The following is a 20,747-nucleotide window of genomic DNA, read 5'->3' as shown; positions in this document are numbered from 1 at the left end:
CCAAGTAGCACACCTTTTCCTGTTCAAAGACCTTGCTAATCATATTCAAGAATTTTGGACAACATTCAATGTTAGAGTAAATTTTCTCTTGCTCCTTTCTTTCAGAAAGTCTCTCTGTCTATTGAAGAATTAAAATGTTGTCATAAACATAGGCGTCATTCTGTACTTACGTGCATGAGTTGCTATTGCAGCCTCTCGGTTAGGACTATTTTCATGGGTAACTTCACATAATATAGTGTAGTAACCCAGTAGAGTCCACAACTTGGGTTCATAAAGCAGAAAACATGGCTGGCTACACCTAGATATTATTGTCTGCTTTTCATTGCACATTTCGACCAAGTGCAGTTCAATGGTGTGGCTGACAACCATAGTACATGTATAGCATGTGTGGGTTGTAATTCTGGGAACACATTTCATATATGCATGGGCTTGACTGATACTCACATGACCTTAGTACTTCGAGCAAAATCAGAACATGATGGGGAAATGCAGAGTGTGTGTGTGATTTGGATTTTTAACATAGCTTTAACAATTTTTCAGCCATATTGCTACGATGTCTGCAGTGTGGCATTTTATAGTGATGTCTAGCACTGGGGCATCATGCTGCAGACATGTAGCATGATGTCCCTACCCAGTCACATTTTCTTGACACCAGGCCAGCCAGTTCTAACACTAACTTCTTAATGCTGAGCGCCAAGCAAGGCAGCTGCTAGTACCATTTTTATATGTTTTGTATTACTCAGGGGGGGTTTGAACCTGCAGCCTCCCACAACTGGGGAAATGCAGAAGCACACTCTGAGAGACAAGGACACCAGTAATATTCATACTGACATTACCTCAGTCAATAATTTCTGTTGGTTGAATATCACAATTATGATGGCCTACCAGCCAGGAACCAATCCAGGTTATCCCATTTGGCATCAGCTACATCCCCAGCTCAACCTTTGCTGCCTCATCCTAACAAACTAGTCGAACATATTATGCCTGATACAGCAGGGGCTTGATGGCCAGTCATCTCTGCTGGCTACATATAAGCAAGCTCAAGCCAGTTCAGATATTGTCTTACACCATGCAGGTAAGGATCAGTTATGTGGATTAAATATCTTCAAACTGGTCCTATCGTAAAGAACTAGATGTCATGGAAGATACATTGACTCAGTTCTACCATGACTGGGTTTTCCCATACATTTCAAATCACAACTGGTCAACACCAGTTTTCTTGCCTTTAAAATCAAATGTCTTTGTTTGTTATGCCTACCCAGTATCAGAGCCCCAGCACAATTATGGATCAGCAAAGCTTCCATAGTGCCACTAGACACTTAAGGCATCCTATGCCCAGTTTAGTGCCCCAGTACCCACCTGAGATAACATGCCACTCTAAGGGAGAACATGCTCAGTAATCGCCTAGAAGTCACCATACCCAAGTCTGGACAATTTGCTAGTATGTTTGACCGCCATGTTATGCAGTTGTCACCACCACTATCTCAGATTGTGCAGCAAGCGTTGACATCACCACATTCATCTAGAGACCATGAAGTATGCTCAAAAGCTCCATCATCTTTACTAGACCTATGATGTCAAGAGAGGACTCAGTCTTTTGAGCATCAGACTCCTGCAACAGTCTGGTGAAGTAGCTAACCTATTGGGTTCCTTACACAAAGAATTTCAGGACCTAATGTCAGTGGACAGTAGATCATAGTAGGAGATCTGTAAAACACACACCATTATTCCACACTAGTAGTAGATAGAGACAGTGCAGCACTGGGAATATCTAAACCCTCTTCATTATGAATGGACCAGGAGTTTTTAATGATGCCCAAGAATTAGTCCAGAAGGTCTTGGAAGTAGGATCTGTGTTGGACTTAGTCTTGATGGCAAATGCAAATGGTAAGCCTTCTTGCTCAAGCGATTCTCTTCACAACGTTTTAGTGAAAACCATTTTTTCGGCTTGTTTATCTCTGGATTTAGATGAACTACCTGCCATTGTTGTTGCTTGAACAGATGAGAAGTATCAGTTTTCCTTGAATTTCACTGCTAGATGTAACAGGTCACTTATCCATGATTTTTTTCCCCAGTCAGGAGGCTGTGACACTCCTTTTCTTTTACTTTTTGTAGCACATTTTGAATCAGTTGTTGAAGGTAAGCATAAGCACCCAAAGTCATTCCAATCAGTGGAAAGAGCATTGACTGCCCACGCCTTGAACCACTATCAAGAGCTTCATTGGTTCACCGCTTGTATAAGACATGCTTCTAATTGTATAGCTACAGAAGGTAGTATCAATGAAATACATGCCTCGTCCATTGTTCCAAGCTACCTACAATTCTGATGGGATTGGTCAGTGTCACTAATGTTGTCCCTGCATTCATTGCCAAGAACAGGCTCCTGGTCATGGACAATCAATCTTTTGTGGTGAAACCTTTTCAAGCCTAAACCCTCAACTCAGGATTGTCTGCATGACCCAGTCTGAGTTCTGGATTGGTACCTGAAAAGAACCAAGCCATTTTGTTGAGGGAGATCCCATCTATTCTTACTTCAATGAGAGGTTAAATATGATGGTTACCCATTCTACATATGGAGAAATAATCCAGAATCATATAAACTTGTTATGCTTTGTGGTCATAAGGTTAGGGCAGTTGCAGCAAGTGTCACATTTGATTAAAACTGTTCCTGACATTACACTAGCAGTGTGTTGGTGGTTGGAGTCGACTTTCTCTAGCTTTGACCTTAAGGGTCTTTCATCCCAGAAGATTCAGTAAGACCTGTGGGACCTGTCACCACAGTGCAACAGGCTACATTCCCATGTTAGTGAGTAGCTTCTTAAGGTCATCACAGCTGATGAATTGTGCTGTGTTTGAAGAAGGGAAAATTTGCATACAGAACCTATGCTCCAGCCAGGTTCTGGAACTAGAAGCTGCCTCACAGACCTTATGGGACTTGAGATGCTCTCTCTGGGGTCAGGGAATGTGACTCCCTTCACCTCTTACCTATTCTACTAAGGTAATATGTTCAGGTAATGTATTTGAAGAAGAAACTAATTATTTTAGGAAAATCTTCTTCTCTAAAACTTACATAATCATGATACAGAGACACCTGCCCAGCCTCCCCACAGTTGCATTCTTGTAGGAGAGCATACACTCCACTCATTAGTAACTCAGCTACACATGAGATTTGGCACCATCCCTATATCAGATGGAGATCACTCTGTGTGACTGCCACATGTGGCCATAAAATATTTAACTAAGTTAGCTAACAGTTTGCATTGGGATAGCTGGATTTGAGGTTGTGATAGTACTCCTAAGGTATTATGATTGGTTAAGTATTCTCAAAGAAACATTTTACTAGAAAAACATATTTCTTCAATGAATTCATTCCTCAATCACATTAATGTTATAAAGATGCATTGTAACCTTTCAAATCTAGCAGTTGCAAGAAGACTAACAATTTCATTTTTCCAATCTATATAATTTATAGACAGAGGAAGAAATTCTCATAAATTACATCTGCTAACCACCTACTAGGTGGCTGTGGTTGTTAACTCAGTGTTAGTTCATCTGTTACATCAACAATGATGCTCTTATTTTCTAATGTTAATGTGATTGAGTAAGTATTCTTGGAGCAAAATTACACACTAACAAATGTGCTTTAACTAAAATCATAAAGTGATGGAGGGCACTTTTAGAGTTTTTGAGAGTAAACATTTTATTGATAGATGTCATTTGTAGCTGATTTTACTACAAATTACAAACAGTTGTCAAGATATAATGGAAAAGAAATATCTCTTCTTCAGTGATATTATTGTCAGATTTACAAAACCTTTTTCAGACTGATTCTTTGTTAACTTGTTTGGGATATTGGAGACCTCCCCCATTGTACAGAATTGCAAGAGACAAGAGAGACTGCAATAATTTAGATAGTGTAGTATGTGTGAAACAACTATGCACAATTTCATTTAGGGATCGTAAAATTGTAGGTACCTCAGTGGACAATAGTGCAGATTGTAGTCACTCAAATGAGCATCACCCAAAGGACTTGCACAATTTGTGTACAAACTCTTCTCTTGCTTGTGACAATGAATACTTAAACAACCCAAAATTCAACAAAAAAAATTTAGGTCTGCAGAATTTCCAATTTTTGAAGAACTACTGATTTTGCATGTTAAAATGAGAACCTTATAGGTATATGTAGCAATTGTACAATATACTGTTGCAATTTCAGAACAATAAGGAGGAAAGCAGTGATGCGGATGAAGAGGATGAGCCTCCAGTTATGGCAGATCAACAGGAGTATTACACAAGATTGATGGTAAGATTACACTGTTTTGTTTTTAGAAATAGAATGAGTATGTGAAGTCAAGTATTAATTTTTTTAAAAATTGATTTGTAATTTTCCATTTATCTTTATTAATGGTACTATCTAGAATTGGTGTCATCCTTGTCTCACCAGCAGTAGCAACAGTAAATGTTCGACAAAGTAGGATATGTGATTATCAGTGCTGTATGTCCTTCCTTTCTCTCCCCTCCCATCAACTTTTTATTCCGACTTTTAGTGATGGCATATACAGAGCAGGGTTCTTGCTAGGATTTAAAAGCTGGCATCCATTACTCCTTTCTTGGAAAAAAGTTGGAGTATGTACCCTAAAATTAGGAGTCCCAGTAATGACACCTTGTAATATCTATGCAATAATTCAGGTGATTATTGTTGTGTCCCCGATATAAAAATTGAGGTTTTTATTGCTTATTGATTATGAAATGTTAAGTGTTATTATACAAGAATAAAACCTAATTCAATTGAGAACCCTGATAACTGTGGTTGCAATGTTACAATTGGAAAATTTTACCAGAACACAAATGATTCACTGCGACAGGTTCATTAGTGAGTCAAATGGTCAAAAGTCAGAATATGGAGAGTATGGTGAAAAAATAAGCGTTCAGAAATGAATAATATAAAATATTTTTTTAAACTCGCCTCTTGTTCAAACTTTTGCAGAGCAACATCCAGAAGCTGCTGAGTGCCAGTGGGGAAAACAGTACAGAGGCATTGGATGCTGATACTAGTGATCCTAACTCTCCCATGAAACTGGCTCAACACAGCATCAGGCTGGGAGAACACCTCCAATCCTTTATCCGGTGGGATAGTCAAAACATGATTTTTTTGTTTTCTTTCATTTCTGAATTTGGGTTGGGGGTTGAGGTTGACCCAACTGGTTGCAGCCAGGGCAGCTTGAGTGCTGTATTGTGGGTTTCCATAAGTTTTGATCCCAGAAGTAGGGAGGACATGGGAACATAGTGTCCCTGCTCATAGATCCTAAGTGCAGTCTTTCCAGCAGCCCTAGTTTTTCCTGCTGTTTTGTTAGATTCTCTATTTTTTCTAAAATGGCCTTCTTACTTTTTAAAAAATTAAGTCAACATGTAAAAATTGTTTTGGTACCCATATAATGATAGGATTCAAAATATTTTCTCAAAGTAGTTTTTAGCAGAGGAAAGATTTGCTGTTCAGTTCCATTAAGACTTCTGTCTTCATATCTGTCTGTCTTCAGGATCCATGTAATGTGATGCATACAGTTTGGGAGGAAGGTGAACTGAAGTTATTTAGAATCATTGTATTTCCCATTGAGGGAATCTGAGGAAATACCGCCTGTAATGTGCATGCCAAAAGTGCAATGTCAGCATTAGAATCTGCTGCATAATGCATGCTAGATGTGCAGTGTAGCAACATTGAATATTGATTCTTTATTATGAATATTTATTGTTGGCAATTTTCATAGCTTTTGAACTGTTTCTCCATTAGATATGTTACCTGATCACATTACATTAGGGATAAATTTCTTTGCTACCTCCAAATCTAGCCCTCTCAAAAGACAGAAAAACATCTTTCTGTCTCCATTATATAGACAAAGGGAAGCAACTCTTTCAATGATCCCCAAGCACTAGCTGGCCACCATTATTTCTAGTTTAAACAAGTTTTTTCTTTTGATAACCATGCTGACAATCCAGTTAATATCTATAACTTAAATTTAATCATCAGTATTTCTTTTTCATTGGCACAGTGGGTCAGAATGTTGTTTTATATGGTGCATACAGCATTCTTGTGTATGTACCTGTTGTTGCAATTATCATACTGCTTGTTTCATGTGACTTCAGTATCATTCAGTTTCAATGGTAAAATTTTTGGTTGGTGTTCTCATCAATTTCTTGGTATATTTATATATATTGTACGCAGTTGTTTTCTCCCCTTCATTACAGAATGACAAGCAAGTGCAAGAAATATAAATGATTTAAGGTCTTAGAGGATTCATGTGACATGTTTTTGAATACAGTTGCTTGTTGGTATGAAGATACTTTTCCAGTGTTTTGAAAAAGCAGCTGAACTGCTGCAAAAGTGAGCACGGTCTAATACATCCAAATGTTTGATTAATCTCATGTTGATGTCTCTACCTCTAATACAGATGCAGAAACAGCATCAAAACTGTATCCCTGAATACAGTAGAATCGTTGATTGGTCTCATGCGTGATATCAATGTGCCCTCCCCACCCCTACCCATCCCATGAAGATGCAGAATAGCTCCATAACATACAGTGTCTGTGAAAACAGTAGAGTCATTGATTAGTCACATAGTCTACCACCACAGAATAGTCCAGAATTAATTAGTGTATTTGTGACTGATGTAGAATTGTTGATTAGTCTTATGGGTGATGTGGAGATGTCCTCTCCACCCCAATGCAGGCACAGAAATAGCGGCAGAACATACTGTATCCTTGCACACAGTAGAAAGCACAGGTGATTCCGGTCAGGACTCTGAATTGCATATGATCAGCATAACTCACAAGGCTGTGTTGATTTGTGAACAAGTAGTAATGTCATGTACCGCATTTTCGCGCATTTAAGACGCATCTAATTATAAGACGAACCCATATATAAGACGTGGGTTTTGACGATTTGTGTAAAAAATATTTTACATAAGACGCCCACAAATATAAGATGCACGCGGCCTAGCCATCTGCCGCACTGAGCAATTTATCTCCAGTGGTTTCCTTTCCTTTATCATAAATGAAAATTTGTCCAATGTTTCATCACCCGTCGGATGTAAACAGGGCTTCATTACCATTTTTAGTTAAGATCAAAGAATTGTCTGAGGCAGGACAGCAACAGTTATCGTTTATTCTTATCTCCTGCTGGGCCAATAGCGGATGGGTTGAGTACCTTGTATCTAGATTCTAGAACAATAAACGCCAGATGTAAAGGTGGCTTCATTGATCTGCTAGGCCAAGTCTTCAGCGGGTGGGATTAGTACCGTACATAGACCAATAAATGCCCGATGTATGCGGTTTACAACTAGGAATGAAAATCGTGAAACGTGAATATCGACCGCAACAATCGTCCTTCAATATCACACACTGTACCGTTCGTTCGTGTTAAAAAATACTTAGATAAGACGCCCATTAATATAAGACGCACCCTGGGTGCGGGGTAAGTAAAATTTTGTATAAGACACATCTTATATACGCGAAAATACGGTATATATTGTCATCCCACTGTTGATATGCCACAGACTCTGCCAATGAGGCATGAGAGCTCGCAATAAATTATTCCATCTGTTCATGACAAACAATGCATGTAGCTTAGCTGTTTGACCAATATGGAATGACAAAAGGTCCATACCAATACAGCACATATGGACAGCCTGTACCATCAATACCATGCCAGCCAGTCAGACAGCAAAGCATAAATCATCTTTGGCATTCCATTCTAACTGCCAACCAGCTGGTCCAGCCATACATATGAGCTATATACATTTTCACAATAGTAAGGGGTCTGTTATCTCAGAACGACAAGCCAGCCCATCCAGACATACCACGTGGCATGCAAACCTGCCAACCTTTACGATTTTGCCATAAGTCTTATGAAAATGACCCTTAAATGATGGACTTTAGGCATAAAAGCAAAAACAATGGCAAAATGATTGTTGCTGAAAAATCTGGATAATTGGTTCATCTGTGTTCGATTTGGATCCAGGTTTCATAATAGAATAAATGGAATTAGTCAGGGAACAAGACTAACTTTACAGAAGTACCTCAGATGCTTGAAACTGCACATATATTTCATGCAAAGCTTATGCAGTATCCAACTGTTGATCATAAAAAAATGGTATCCAGCTAGACATGGATGTTGAAAACAAAAGGGAAGATAAGTCTCTTAAAAGTGTTAATAATCAACACAGAAGGATGAAAATGAATATTCAGATTCTTGTGAATAAAAGCAGGGAGTGACACAATTACGTTTTTGGGGCAGCTCATGTTAATTTGAGTATGTCTTATGGCAGGAGGTAGGATTGTCATCGTCGTGTGAAATGGAATTTGTTTTACGTCTGGTTGAGAGATAGCAACAAGCTATTGAGCTGCAAAAGTTTTGGAACTGAAGTTTAAGCATCTGTACTGGTGATAAATAAGGTCTATGTGTACTTTACAAACTTTGAAGTTGACATTATGTTTACTGTCACTGCATATTTCGGTTACAGAACCTTTAAATAAATTTTCCAGCTTTACAATAGCAGTTTATGATATTTTGTTACACTTTACTGAAAACTGGTCAAACTTACCAAAAAATATCAACTGCTTTACTGAGATGGTCTTGCCAGGGTTGACAGTTATGGGCATATAGTGTCTTTGTTATGCTGTATTGACTGCATACAAACCAATCCAGCCATTCATACAAGCTTTGTACATTTACAGTAGTCATGACTCCATTATCTCACTGTGGACCAGCTGAGCAATAAACCACACCAGCCATTCCTATAAAATTCATAGCAAACCAGCATTACTTATGTCTACCCAAGGCAAACCAGCATTACTTATGTCGACCCAAGGCAAGCCAGCATTACTTATGTCTACCCAAGGCAAACCAGCATTATTTATGTCGACCCAAGGCAAACCAGCATTACTTACGTCTACCCAAGGCAAACCAGCATTACTTGTGTCTACCCAAGGCAAACCAGCATTACTTATGTCTGCCGAAGACAAACCAGCATTACTTATGTCTACCCAAGGCAAACCAGCATTACTTATGTCTACCCAAGACAAACCAGCATTACTTACGTCTACCCAAGGCAAACCAGCATTACTTACTTATGTCTACCCAAGGCAAGTCAGTCATGCTGGAGCTGCATGCAATCACTACTAATCGGCAAAATGATTTTGCATGCTGATGATATTTCATCATCATTTCCTGTTGATGAAGTTGATGAAACAGAAATGCCAGAACATGTTGTGCTGATAATGGAATGGATGGAATATAATTCATGGCAGTAATAGAATAAATCTATAGGATTTTATCTCTTCGGAATGCCTTCATCAACCTTCAGTCAGTTCTGCCTTCATGGTCAATGCCTTGATAGATGCAGAACAAATAATGACAACAAAATCCCGTCCATCTTAAGCTTCTGTTTCCACTTGTGCTAGGAAGTACACTGTTGTAGAGACACAGTTGTAGAGATCATGCCAAAACAAGTTTTTCAAGTGGTATCTTTCAGGCTAGGAGTGAGTTTGATGAGTTTTCTTACACAATGGAAGTATACTCAGGCTCTATTTCCACCTATTTCCAGCTTGTTTCTATCTGAGACAAAGTTTTGAACCTTAACAGAACCTAACTTCATCATACATAACAACATTGATATACCTGTCATGTTCACTAGAACATTCATTCAGGTAATATATTTCTAACCTATGATAAGATTTCCACACTGACTATCAAAAAAAATCAACCAGAAGGTTCATAAGTAATTTTTTAAAGAATTTGTATTGTTGACTGGTAAGTAAGTTTATGTGACAGTTGACTTATTTCACCTCTATCACCGCTCCAGTGGCCTAGTGGTTAGAGCGTCCGCCTCGGAAGCAGGAGGTCATAGGTTCGAACCCCGGCCGAGTCATACCAAAGATTTACAAAAATGGTACTAACAGCTGCCTCGCTAGATGCTCAGCATTAAGAGGTTAGTGTTAGGACTGGTCAGCCTGGTGTCAGGATAATGTGACTGGGTGGGACATCATGCTACATGTCTGCGGCATGATGCCCCAGTGCTTGACATCACCATAAACTGCGACACCGCAGACATCATAGCGATATGACTAAAAAATTGTTAAAGCTACATTAAAAATCCTAATCACACACACACACACACACATTTCACCTCTATCATTTTGCAGTCGGTAGTTACAGGTATCATCACAATAGGCAGGACTAGGTGCTGTGAGTGCAAGCAGTTTAAACTGACTGAGGATAATTTATTATGTCTGTTGAATGTGTGCAGTGTAATTTAAGCCATACGTGTGACATAATTGCATGTTGGATAGGGAATCAGTGGTCTACATTATTGGCCAAAAAGTATACGGAATAAAGGGAAACAGTAAAGCACACCAGTAGAGAGGAGGATGCCATTAGTATTGCCTCTGACACTGCCTCAGTGAACAAATATCTTCTGGATGAAACATTGAAAGCAGAAAGATTGCCAGTATAGAAGAGAATTAGGGTGGCCATTTCATAGTACCATGATGGACCTGTTGCTGTTATTGACCCTACCCTGTTTATAGTGGTGAATCTGTCCATACATATTATGGATCTAATCCTTCTGTGCATTGATGGATGAAGTTTTTCATTTGCTACCAACTATTTGCAACCCCGGCCGAGTCATACCAAAGACTTACAAAAATGGTACTAACAGTTGCCTCGCTTTGCGCTCAGCATTAAGAGGTTAGTGTTAGGACTGGTCGGCCTGGTGTCAGGATAATGTGACTGGGTGGGACGTCATGTTTACATGTCTGTGGCATGATGCCCCAGTGCAAGACATCACTATAAACTACCACACTGCAGACATCATAGCGATATGACTGAAATTTTTTAAAGTTACATGAAAAATCCAAATCACATCACACACACCAGAAGTAACTGAAGTATGAATAGGATTTGGCTTTAATCTCTCCATCTGAAGGGGAATGACTCTTGTCTGGCCCCCACCTATAGATGACTTTTAATGTGTTTATAACTAAAATTGAAGTGGGGGGGGGCTGGATTCACAAGACAGTGGTCATACTCCAAATACTACTTTGGTATTATGATTGGTAAGTGTTATCAAAGAATTGGTTTTTGTGTATGTATAATTACTTTTAGACCTGGGGTGTTTGTTTTCTGCTTTTCAGTGCAGACCTTGTTAGCATAGTCATCAAAAGCCACTTTGGCAAAGGACATATGGTTGGTTTGTTTCTATTATATGTAGTTAATTTGATTTGGCTTTTCACAGCACTTGAATAATTTTTGTTGTTGATGATTTTTTCAAAAGTTTTTTTACTTTTGTGCTCTTGGACTTTTTGGGGGGAACTATGTTAATACTTGTATGTTGAAAGCACTTTACCTTGGCTAAAAAATGTTTTATGTGCATCTGTTGTTAGATTCATAATATTTAAATTTCCTTTTTTGAGCTTTATCAGGTTATGGGACTTTCTGGAGTTTTGGGTTTTCAGCTGGGACGTATATGTCTTACAAGCACAAATAAAGTTGTGGTTTAAGACTCTCTTGACCATATAATTTTGGTATTGTCCTGTAGTAAGTAGTTTTTGGAAATATAAAAATTTTCTAAGATCTAAATTGGACAATTGAGCAGTCACTTTTATATTTAAAAATGCTGGTCTATATTTTGAAAAAGAGATGTTTCTTACGCTTTTTTATTTTGGTTTAAAGTTCTTCTTCAAAATTGTGTTCAAATGACAACATTAAATCCTTATCCTTTCTCACAATTTTAAAAAAGATTTGAAAAGTTGACTTGCATAGAAATAAAGATAGAAGCTCAAGCCTTGCTGATAAATGGAAGGATTGCTATCATGAATTCAGCTCTTCCTTTCATTTTTTGTTCATGTACATTGTTATAAAAGTAAACAATGAGGAAATCATATGCTATTTATAATAGTAAATTTTGAAGAAATTTCATTCTCTTTGTCTTTATTTTTAAGGGTCTATAGCATTCTTCAAATTTTGATTTAGGAGACTTGTTACCTAGAGATAAGAACAAAGGGCTTACAATTGAGATGTTGTGAGATTTCACTTGCTGGGGTAGGTTAACATATGTACCTTTGAGCAGTGCACTTAATCTCGGTTGTTCTAATAATTTAATAAATTTGTACAGTCCTTTTTTGTTATAATCAGAGGAATTTATTTTGATACAACAGAATAATTCTGGTTATAATATCATTATACAGCCCATTTTCTGATTTATATGTCAGTGAACTATTTGTAACATGCTTTTTAATAGAAAAATACTTTTTTCAGGTTTAATCCAGGTTTGAAGCACACAGATACAACCTTTATACCCAGGATTAATTATGTTTCTATGTTGTTTGACTCGGATTCTGACACCTCAATGGAAATCAATGCTATGGCTATGAAATATCTGAAAGATGAGCAGTTAACAAAGTTGACAAAACTTCAGGCAGCTTCCAGGCTTCCTGGAGCCAGAAAGGGCCTTAGGAATGGGTTGCTGCAAAAAATTCTGAAGGAGGAGGATCAATCCAGTCCTGATGTTACTACATTAGGCATGTCACCCAATGACTTGACTTTTGCCACTAAGAAATACATGGAGAAGTATGGACTTCTGGCAGAAGGAGACAGTAAAGGTGAAGGGTCTACTCAATCTGAATCAACATACAATGAAAGTTACCAGCTGCGTATGAATTACAGTTCTTTGAGCTCAGACACTGAAGGTACAGCACAGATAACTCATGAGGTTATTAGAACACCTACAAATAGAAGAAGTGTGCCAGTTGAAACACGATCACCAGTAAATGTAAATCTCAATTCAAAGAATCATACACCACATTCTGAACCCAAAACTCCAGTTAGTCTCCGTCCAAGTCCTGGTCTAGGCTCAGAATCTAGGACACCCCTAGGTTTTACTCCTACCTCAGAGCCCAAAACGCCAATGAGCAATGGATATTATGGAGTAGAGGAACAGCAGACCACAAACACCCCTCAAACTAGAAATTACAGTACTCAGCAAAGGCATTTTGTTCACAATGATTCAGATTCCTATACCAAAGCAAACCCTCATATGTCATCCCCCTTTGCAACGGAACCAGGTGCTAGAGTTAAATATGCTAATCCTGTATTGACTGCAGCGCCATCTAAACATACCTCTCCACCAGAAAGGCCCAATAGAGTTGATGAGTACAATAGGATTGGACACAACTTTGACATGGGTTTTTCAGAACAACAAATAAATGATTATGATGGGAGGATGCCCAATATTCAGCAACATTTTAATGACTCACAGAAACAGCAGGTGCCAGAAAGACTTCAGTTTCTTCCACAGCAACCAAAAAAACAACCTTTTGTTGTTTCAAAGAGAGATGATGAAGATGATAGAATATTGGACATTACCCGACTGAAACAACTGCCCAAACTTTTATAATTTTTTACTCTTTTAGTTTAATGATATTGACACTGTTCTGTGATATCATTTTAATTGTTTTTAAATGTCCTAAATTTAGTATTGCATATTTTAAGTGTTATGTTATGCTTCAAATCAGAAATACATGCATATTTGCATATGAGGGGAATTTCTGTGAAAAGGTCCATCTAGCTTATTGGGAAAGGAAAACTGTTTTTGTTCCTTGGCCTATTATGTTTAAACTTAATTAGGATCCCAAGACAAGATATGCAAGCCCCCATAGTATATCATCATTTCGATCCTTCCATCTGTTTGTCTGTAACCAGCATAGCTCTTCAGCCCTCACACATAATTGGATGCCGTTTTATAGGTAAAATGCCTATTACCTGTTTATGTGTTCTCTAAAGATTTTGTCATTTCAGGTTGAATTTGGTGGGGTTTTGATGCCTATTCTCCATCATTAGTACATCTACACAACAGCAAATCATTGTAAACAGCATAGCTCAGAAACCTTTAATACAGTCTGATTCAGTTTGGTTTGTATATTGTCTTATAACCTAAGATGTGCCATTTATGTGTCAGTACCATTGTGAATAGAGTTAAGGCCCTTGACAATGAGCTTCATATAGTCACATGATGTTATTTGTAAACAGCGCTACTTGAGAACTGTTGGACATATTCTGATGCCATTTGCTATGAACATGACTGTTGTGTGCTTTTTATGGGTTTATTATTATTTAAATGAGTTATACCCCCCTCCACCGATTGCTCTTCCTGTTGACTTGGGTTCCTGCAAAATAACTTTACCAATTTAAAAAAACAAAATAAGTCAAGTTTGGCATGGGCTTTAGATTGACAAGATCTTACCCGAGTTTGAAGTCCAGCAGTTCACAAGATTGTTTATAGGAGTTATGGTCCCTGATTGTTCATCCTCTATTGGTTTCTGCAGCATAACTTTGCTAAGCTTTGTTGCAATTCAGTCAAATTCAGCATGGAGATTTATATTGAGGAAATCATAAATTAGTTCAGTTGCAAGTATTCCACATCATTCAGACATCATTCAGAAGAGTTCTTTTCGCCCTGTAATATACAAGCACCAGGGGAAATAAAAGGCTAAAGGCATTGCCAACAATTCAGCCAATACATTTTGTGTTGAAGCAAGTTTATCTTGATAATTCATTAGTATGCTGTAATAGAATGACCCTGAATGATATCAGAATCAGAATAGAATTTCATCTAGTCAGATTTTTATTTTACCTGTTACTCTGGAAAATTGAGAGGTAATTATGAACTTTAATAGGTACAAAGTGATTTTAATTGATGAAGATCTAATGAACTCTGCCTAAAATGATATCACATACAGTAATATCCAGTTATTACCATACACATCATATGGTCTTTATCATATCTTACACATATTCAGTTATAATAATATTTACCGGGTCTATTCCAGAACTGAAAAAATTGGAGGGGGGAAGTATAGGAGAAATTGAATGAAAATTTAAAGGTAGACCTTAAAATATTACACATGATTTTAGCACATTCAGTTCATTTTTTCATCATTTGTGTGAATCCTACAATTGTACATCCTAGACTCCTGTATTTTGGTTGGAACAAGATGAATTTTTATTTAGGTTTCTTGAGTAACTGTATTCTATATATGTAGAATTATATATACACATTTATTAGGTTAACCGCTAAATCCTAATCTGGATACAATTTTGGATACTTGCATCAAAAGAAAAGTTACAGTTCATAAAAAGACCTGTGTCCAATCCTCATATGTAAATGTACATTGTGACAGATATTAAAAAAAGCAGTCTGTGATATTTTAATTGTTCATTTATGTTCAAGTCATAGAATAAACTTCTCAATGTTAACACAAAGTACTTCTATATTGTCCGTGCATTTTATTTTGAGATGGGGGTGTAATTCCAAGATCCTGCCCATCATTTTGTTAGCACATTACATGAGTGAGTAAATGCATTGTCATACGCCTCCTCATATGTTTAAGATACGATGGGAGAATGATTAAGTTAGTAGCATTCAGATCCATGCATTTATGCTGCAGATTGTTTGTTTTAAAGTATAGTTAGCTGCTTTGAGATGGATCTACATCTTCTTGATTGGCTTGAAAAAGAGCATATCCCTTATTTGATCAAAGATATATAATTTAAGATATGGTAAATGTAATGTTTTGATTCTGCTAATTTCTTACAAATTATTTGTCAGTTTATAATATAATTGCATTTCAGTCCTCTTCACCAAGCAGCATCAAATTCATGTATGGAATGCCACATCAGTCTGTTTTCACTCTGTTATTACACTGTGCAGCTAGCATCAAATGAAGTTGTAATTCACATGTTTTTATTTGATATCATGTTTCATTTGAAAGATAGTGTAAAGCCGATTGTTAATTTGAGAAAGAAGTTCATTTGGCCATTACTGTCTTGTTCAATGTCAGAGCAACTGTTCAATTATTCATTATAAATTTTAAAAAATAAATACAGTAGAATCTGGTTAACTACAGTGATTTAGATCACAAACTTGGCTTTAAATCCTAACATAACGTTTATAACTATATGTAATCTTGTTGACTCCGCTTGCGGATCAAAACTGCACATCTCATGAACTGATTTGCTAGGTGCCATGTCTGATCAAGCTGTGTGGATTTGAAGTACATAATAAGGTTATTGCTTGTTTCTATATATACAACTGAACTTAACAAAAATGTTATAAACTGCAAAGGATAAAACAGAAAATGTGGTACCATACATGTTGTATTTTGTATTATTTTCATTTTGAGCTAGGAGTTGTTGAGTTTTTCTTTGATAGCTTCAACTTAAATTGCACACTTTTCATAGTGATGATAATAATAGGAAAAGCAAAGTACAGTCATTTTTAGGATATCTTATAAAGTGAACTTGAACTAGATCTTTATACTATTTTTACGTGCCAACCTTAAATCAGAGCAGATCATGTTATGATGTTGTCCATCGTTTGGTCTGTCCCTTATTTTGTTTCTGCACAATAGTTAGTCTTCTCCACCATTTACTGTTACTAGACCTTTTAATTAGATTGTATCTTGGGCAAGATAGAAACCTGTCAGTTTTGGGTTGATAAAGTCAAAGGTCAAGATCACATAGACTGAAGAAAGGAAAATGTTTCCAGTGGTAATTTGACTGGCATACTAGATACCTTGACCAAGCTGTCTTGTGTAGAAGATAAGAAAGACATTTGTTGATTTGGGTTTTAAAAACTCAACGGCCAAGGTCACAGTGAATATGGTTTTGTGTCCTTTATTGTCTACTTTTACCAATCTATGTTGATGACTTGCACTTCTGACAAGAAAGACATATATTCATTTTGGGGTCAAAAGGTTATGGTCATAGATACTGAAAGAAGCACAACAATTTCTGCAAAACTACTTCAGTTCTGTACCACACATTGATAAACATTGTAGAAAGCTTGCATTTAAGAAAAGAACAGCTTTGATTCGATTACAGTGACAGAGGTCAATGTCAGGGAGACTCCAAGAAGCAAAACAGTTTGCACAAAATAACTCAGATGATAACAAAGGTTTTTGTATGGTTTGCATTTAAAACAAATGAGGTTAATAGGTCAGAGCTCATGGTCACGAATACTAAAACAGATAAATGATAGCAAAATAGAGTTCAGTGTTGTTTGAGTTGACTAAATTAGTGAATGGCTTGCATTGAAGACAAGGAAGACACTTGTTGAAGTCTGATGTGAAAGGTCAAATATCTGACCAATGAAAGAGGGTTATATATAAAAGAAGTATAATAATGCTATCTACGACTTGCAAGTCATATAGTATACCATTATGTACTGTTATGGCACAGAAGTATCAGAATATTAACATTCTTGTAATTTATTACCAGCCTGGTTTAATAAATATGTCATAAATATTACCAGCCTGATTTGATAAATATATAATAAATATTACCAGCCTGATTTTATAATTATATTGCAAATATTACCAGCCAGATTTGATAATTATAATGCAAATATTACCCGCCTGATTTGATAAATATATTGTAAATACTACCAGCCTGATTTGATAAAATTATCGTAAATATTACCAGCCTGATTTGATAATTATATTGCAAATATTACCAGCCAGATTTGATAATTATATTGCAAATATTACAGCCTGATTTGATAAATATATTGTAAATACTACCAACCTGATTTGATAAATGTTTCGTAAATATTGCAGTTAAAGTATATTAGTACTAATACTCAGCATTATGTATAATTGGGTATCTTATATCTATTTTTACTATACCAAGATGTCAACTACTCAAACTAAAATAAAACTCAACATATATGAAAAGTTTGGCAGATAGAATCCTATTATCAAGATCTTTCAATTTATTGGTACAGTAAATATCCTTCTCTAATATTACCACTTTTACTTCAAATAGAAAACCTCACAACAACTTTTTTTCAAAGATAATGACAGAATTCAACCAGATTTTACAGGAAGCATATTAGTACACTGATGACTTTGCTAACTGCTATTGCGTTTGGCTAATGTTGGCCAGGTGAGCAGTCTCAAGCCCAGTTTGTTTACTGCTATTGAATTTGGCTAGTGTTGGCCAGTTGAGCAGTCTCAATCCCAGTTTGTTTACTGCTATTGAATTTGGCTAGTGTTGGCCAGGTGAGCAGTCTCAAGTCCAGTTTGTTTACTGCTATTGAATTTGGCTAGTGTTGGCCAGGTGAGCAGTCTGAATCCCCGTTTTTGGATCCTGTGTACTATCATGCACTTTATAAATGCCCTCAGATGACTATGATTATGGACTTTTAAAGAGACCTTTTGAGCATGTCAATGTTTCAGTTTGTTTTTAATTTAAAGTATAGATTAATTTTTCAAATTGAACAAATCCTTTTCTGTATTATTTAATGACAGAATATTTATAGGTAATAGATATTTAATTTAGATAAAAGAAAATGAACATAATACTTGTATTCACCCACCACATATATCAACAAGAGGAATAGACATACAAGCACAGTTTATGAAAAGGAAAGCAAACAAACACAACTACAGCAACAAATGTGTTTAACTTATGGATGATATAATTTCTTGATAAAATGGTGAGGTGGTATGGGATATCTCGAGTAATAACCTTGTCAATATTTTCAACATGATCCCAGCTACAAGATACCTTTATTTAGGGATACATTCTTCACTATTATCTATTCAGTTCTATGATGGGTACTTACAGGTACTAGTAGGGCTTGTTTTTAAAGCCAAACTGTAAATAATGCTGTGTATATCATGTAGTTTATTTATATTGTATTTATATGTATATATAGATGCTTAATAAATTCTTGTATCATTAGTTGCTTCGTTTTGTTTCCTGTTTATAATTTGAGATTTTTTTGTGTATCTTACCTACCAACGTTTTTTCCCCATTCATTCTTTCCTTCTAGTTTTATGGGTTCATTCTTTTGTTTTTTTTTATTGCCTCAAAGCATGAGCCAAACGTATCACTCTTTCCAGAGACAGTGATACAAGGTGACATTCTTTGTATATTTAAACAAGAAATGAGGATTATTCACATGCGGGTCTTTTCACGACTTGTCACATGAGCCAACACAACACGGCATGTATGCTGTCTTGATGTCTAGATGTTAGAGCTGTTCACCACAGAAAATTGTTGGGTACTACGAAAAATTCTCTACCGCGATATTTCTCAACATATCATGATACTTACCACGGTATACCGCAATTATATCACTGGTAGGGACCGAAATTTTCATGTTCTGCGGCAGGGGATACAACTTACTAGCTATACTACTAACAAAATAGGCAGGGAAACATAAGTGGGACCTATTATACACCCTATGTAGATCTTATCTGTACGATTTTATTATGATGATAAAGAGCAAGATACCGAAATACCAGTGGTTGTTTCAGTTTCAAAGAATCAAGTTTATTCAAAATTGTTGGAGAAAGAAAGAAAAAATGCCAACTGGTTAACTTCAGCATAATGCTACTCCACCCTATCCACTGAGTTAATCCTAACACACGACATGATGTCCCAAATTTAAAAACTTGGTCGTGAAAGCAATACGTTTCAAACCAGTTTTCATATGTATAAATAGTAACATAAAGCATTATTATAGCTCAGCCAAGAACCTCTGTAATTGTACAATGAAACTAAGAATGTTATCATCTGAACTTCTTCCGAAAAAAGTGGATGTACTGATTTCAGAACTCGAATTCATTCAAAGGAAAATAAAGCAAAATAACATTATTTCATGCATTATTTGAGATAATATGGATGCTACACTCATTCGTTTTGAATGTATCTTAAAAATTCTGAATTTTTAAAAAAAGAAATATATCTCAAAAGATTGTGCCCTCTCGATATTAAAATTTGGTGGTCCCAAACCAGCCTTTTATTTTGGGACAAATGCTCATTAAGTCTGACTTTGGTCTTATCCTTGTAAATCACTAATGTAATGTTAATTCAATTCCATACAATGTAAAAGTTGATTTTAAAAAATGAGATTTTGTTTTGTTGTTAAAATTGCATCAAAAGTGAATCAGGTAGTCTACAGAATGTATACATCAAGTAGTTGTTGCATATCGTGTTAGAAGATTTACGTTAGTAGTGAAGGGGGACACTTTAGCGACAATGGGAATTAGCATTAAAAACACCCTTGGGACACTTTAGCGACAATGGAAATTTAACATGGAGAAAAATCGTGGGACACTTTACCGACAAGGGGAATTTAACATGGCAATAAATCGTGGGACACTTTACCGACAAGGGGAATTTAACATGGCAATAAATCGTGGGTCAATCTACCGACAAGGGGAATTGAACATGGGATTTTTTTTAAAAATTTTTTTTAAAAAAGGGGTAGGCAATTCAAAGACTATCTCTTTTCGAGAAATATGGCTGGCCCTGAAAAGGGCCTTTGGGTTTTTTCTTCTTTTAACTTCTTAACTTCTTCCACCATCCTCTTATTTTGTCCATCATTCCTTTCTTCTTTTTCTTTTCTGTTTCCGGCAACCAGTCCGGGTGGCCCATGGCCCGGAACTTCTCTTGGATTTTCATCCAGTTTTTGTTCAGTTTTTCTAATTCATCCTTTTTTCTTCTATTTTCTTCGTCTTTTCTTTCATTGGACCACTTTTCTTTGATCTTCTTGACCTCTTTGGTCAGCACATTCCTCATTAGTTCTTCAGCTTTCTTAAGTTTTTCTAACCCCCACTTTGCGAAACACCAATCTGTCCATTCTACAACGTCTTCTAAAAAGCACCTTGCACTTGTCACATGATCT

At 36.5% G+C, this 20,747-nt stretch overlaps 1 protein-coding gene across 1 annotated transcript in view; it reads left to right on the top strand.

Moving 5' to 3' along the window:
- LOC149806543 (uncharacterized) overlaps positions 1 to 18,796 on the top strand; it is a 54,364-nt gene extending 35,568 nt beyond the window's left edge. The window contains exons 15-17 of the mRNA XM_089954275.1: positions 4,217 to 4,303; positions 4,988 to 5,127; positions 12,311 to 18,796. Of these exons, the coding sequence (XP_089810401.1) occupies positions 4,217 to 4,303; positions 4,988 to 5,127; positions 12,311 to 13,448 (1,365 nt within the window). The 3' untranslated portion in view covers positions 13,449 to 18,796. The remainder of the gene's footprint in view (positions 1 to 4,216; positions 4,304 to 4,987; positions 5,128 to 12,310) is intronic.
- Positions 18,797 to 20,747: the final 1,951 nt, after the last annotated feature.

The sequence above is a fragment of the Sinohyriopsis cumingii genome, chromosome 1 (assembly GCF_028554795.1).
Source record: "Sinohyriopsis cumingii isolate HCF-2022 chromosome 1, ASM2855479v2, whole genome shotgun sequence".
In the NCBI taxonomy this organism is placed as follows: Eukaryota; Metazoa; Mollusca; class Bivalvia; order Unionida; family Unionidae; genus Sinohyriopsis; species Sinohyriopsis cumingii.
The sequence above is the reverse complement of the archived record's forward strand: the minus strand, read 5'-3'. Positions and strand labels throughout refer to the sequence as shown.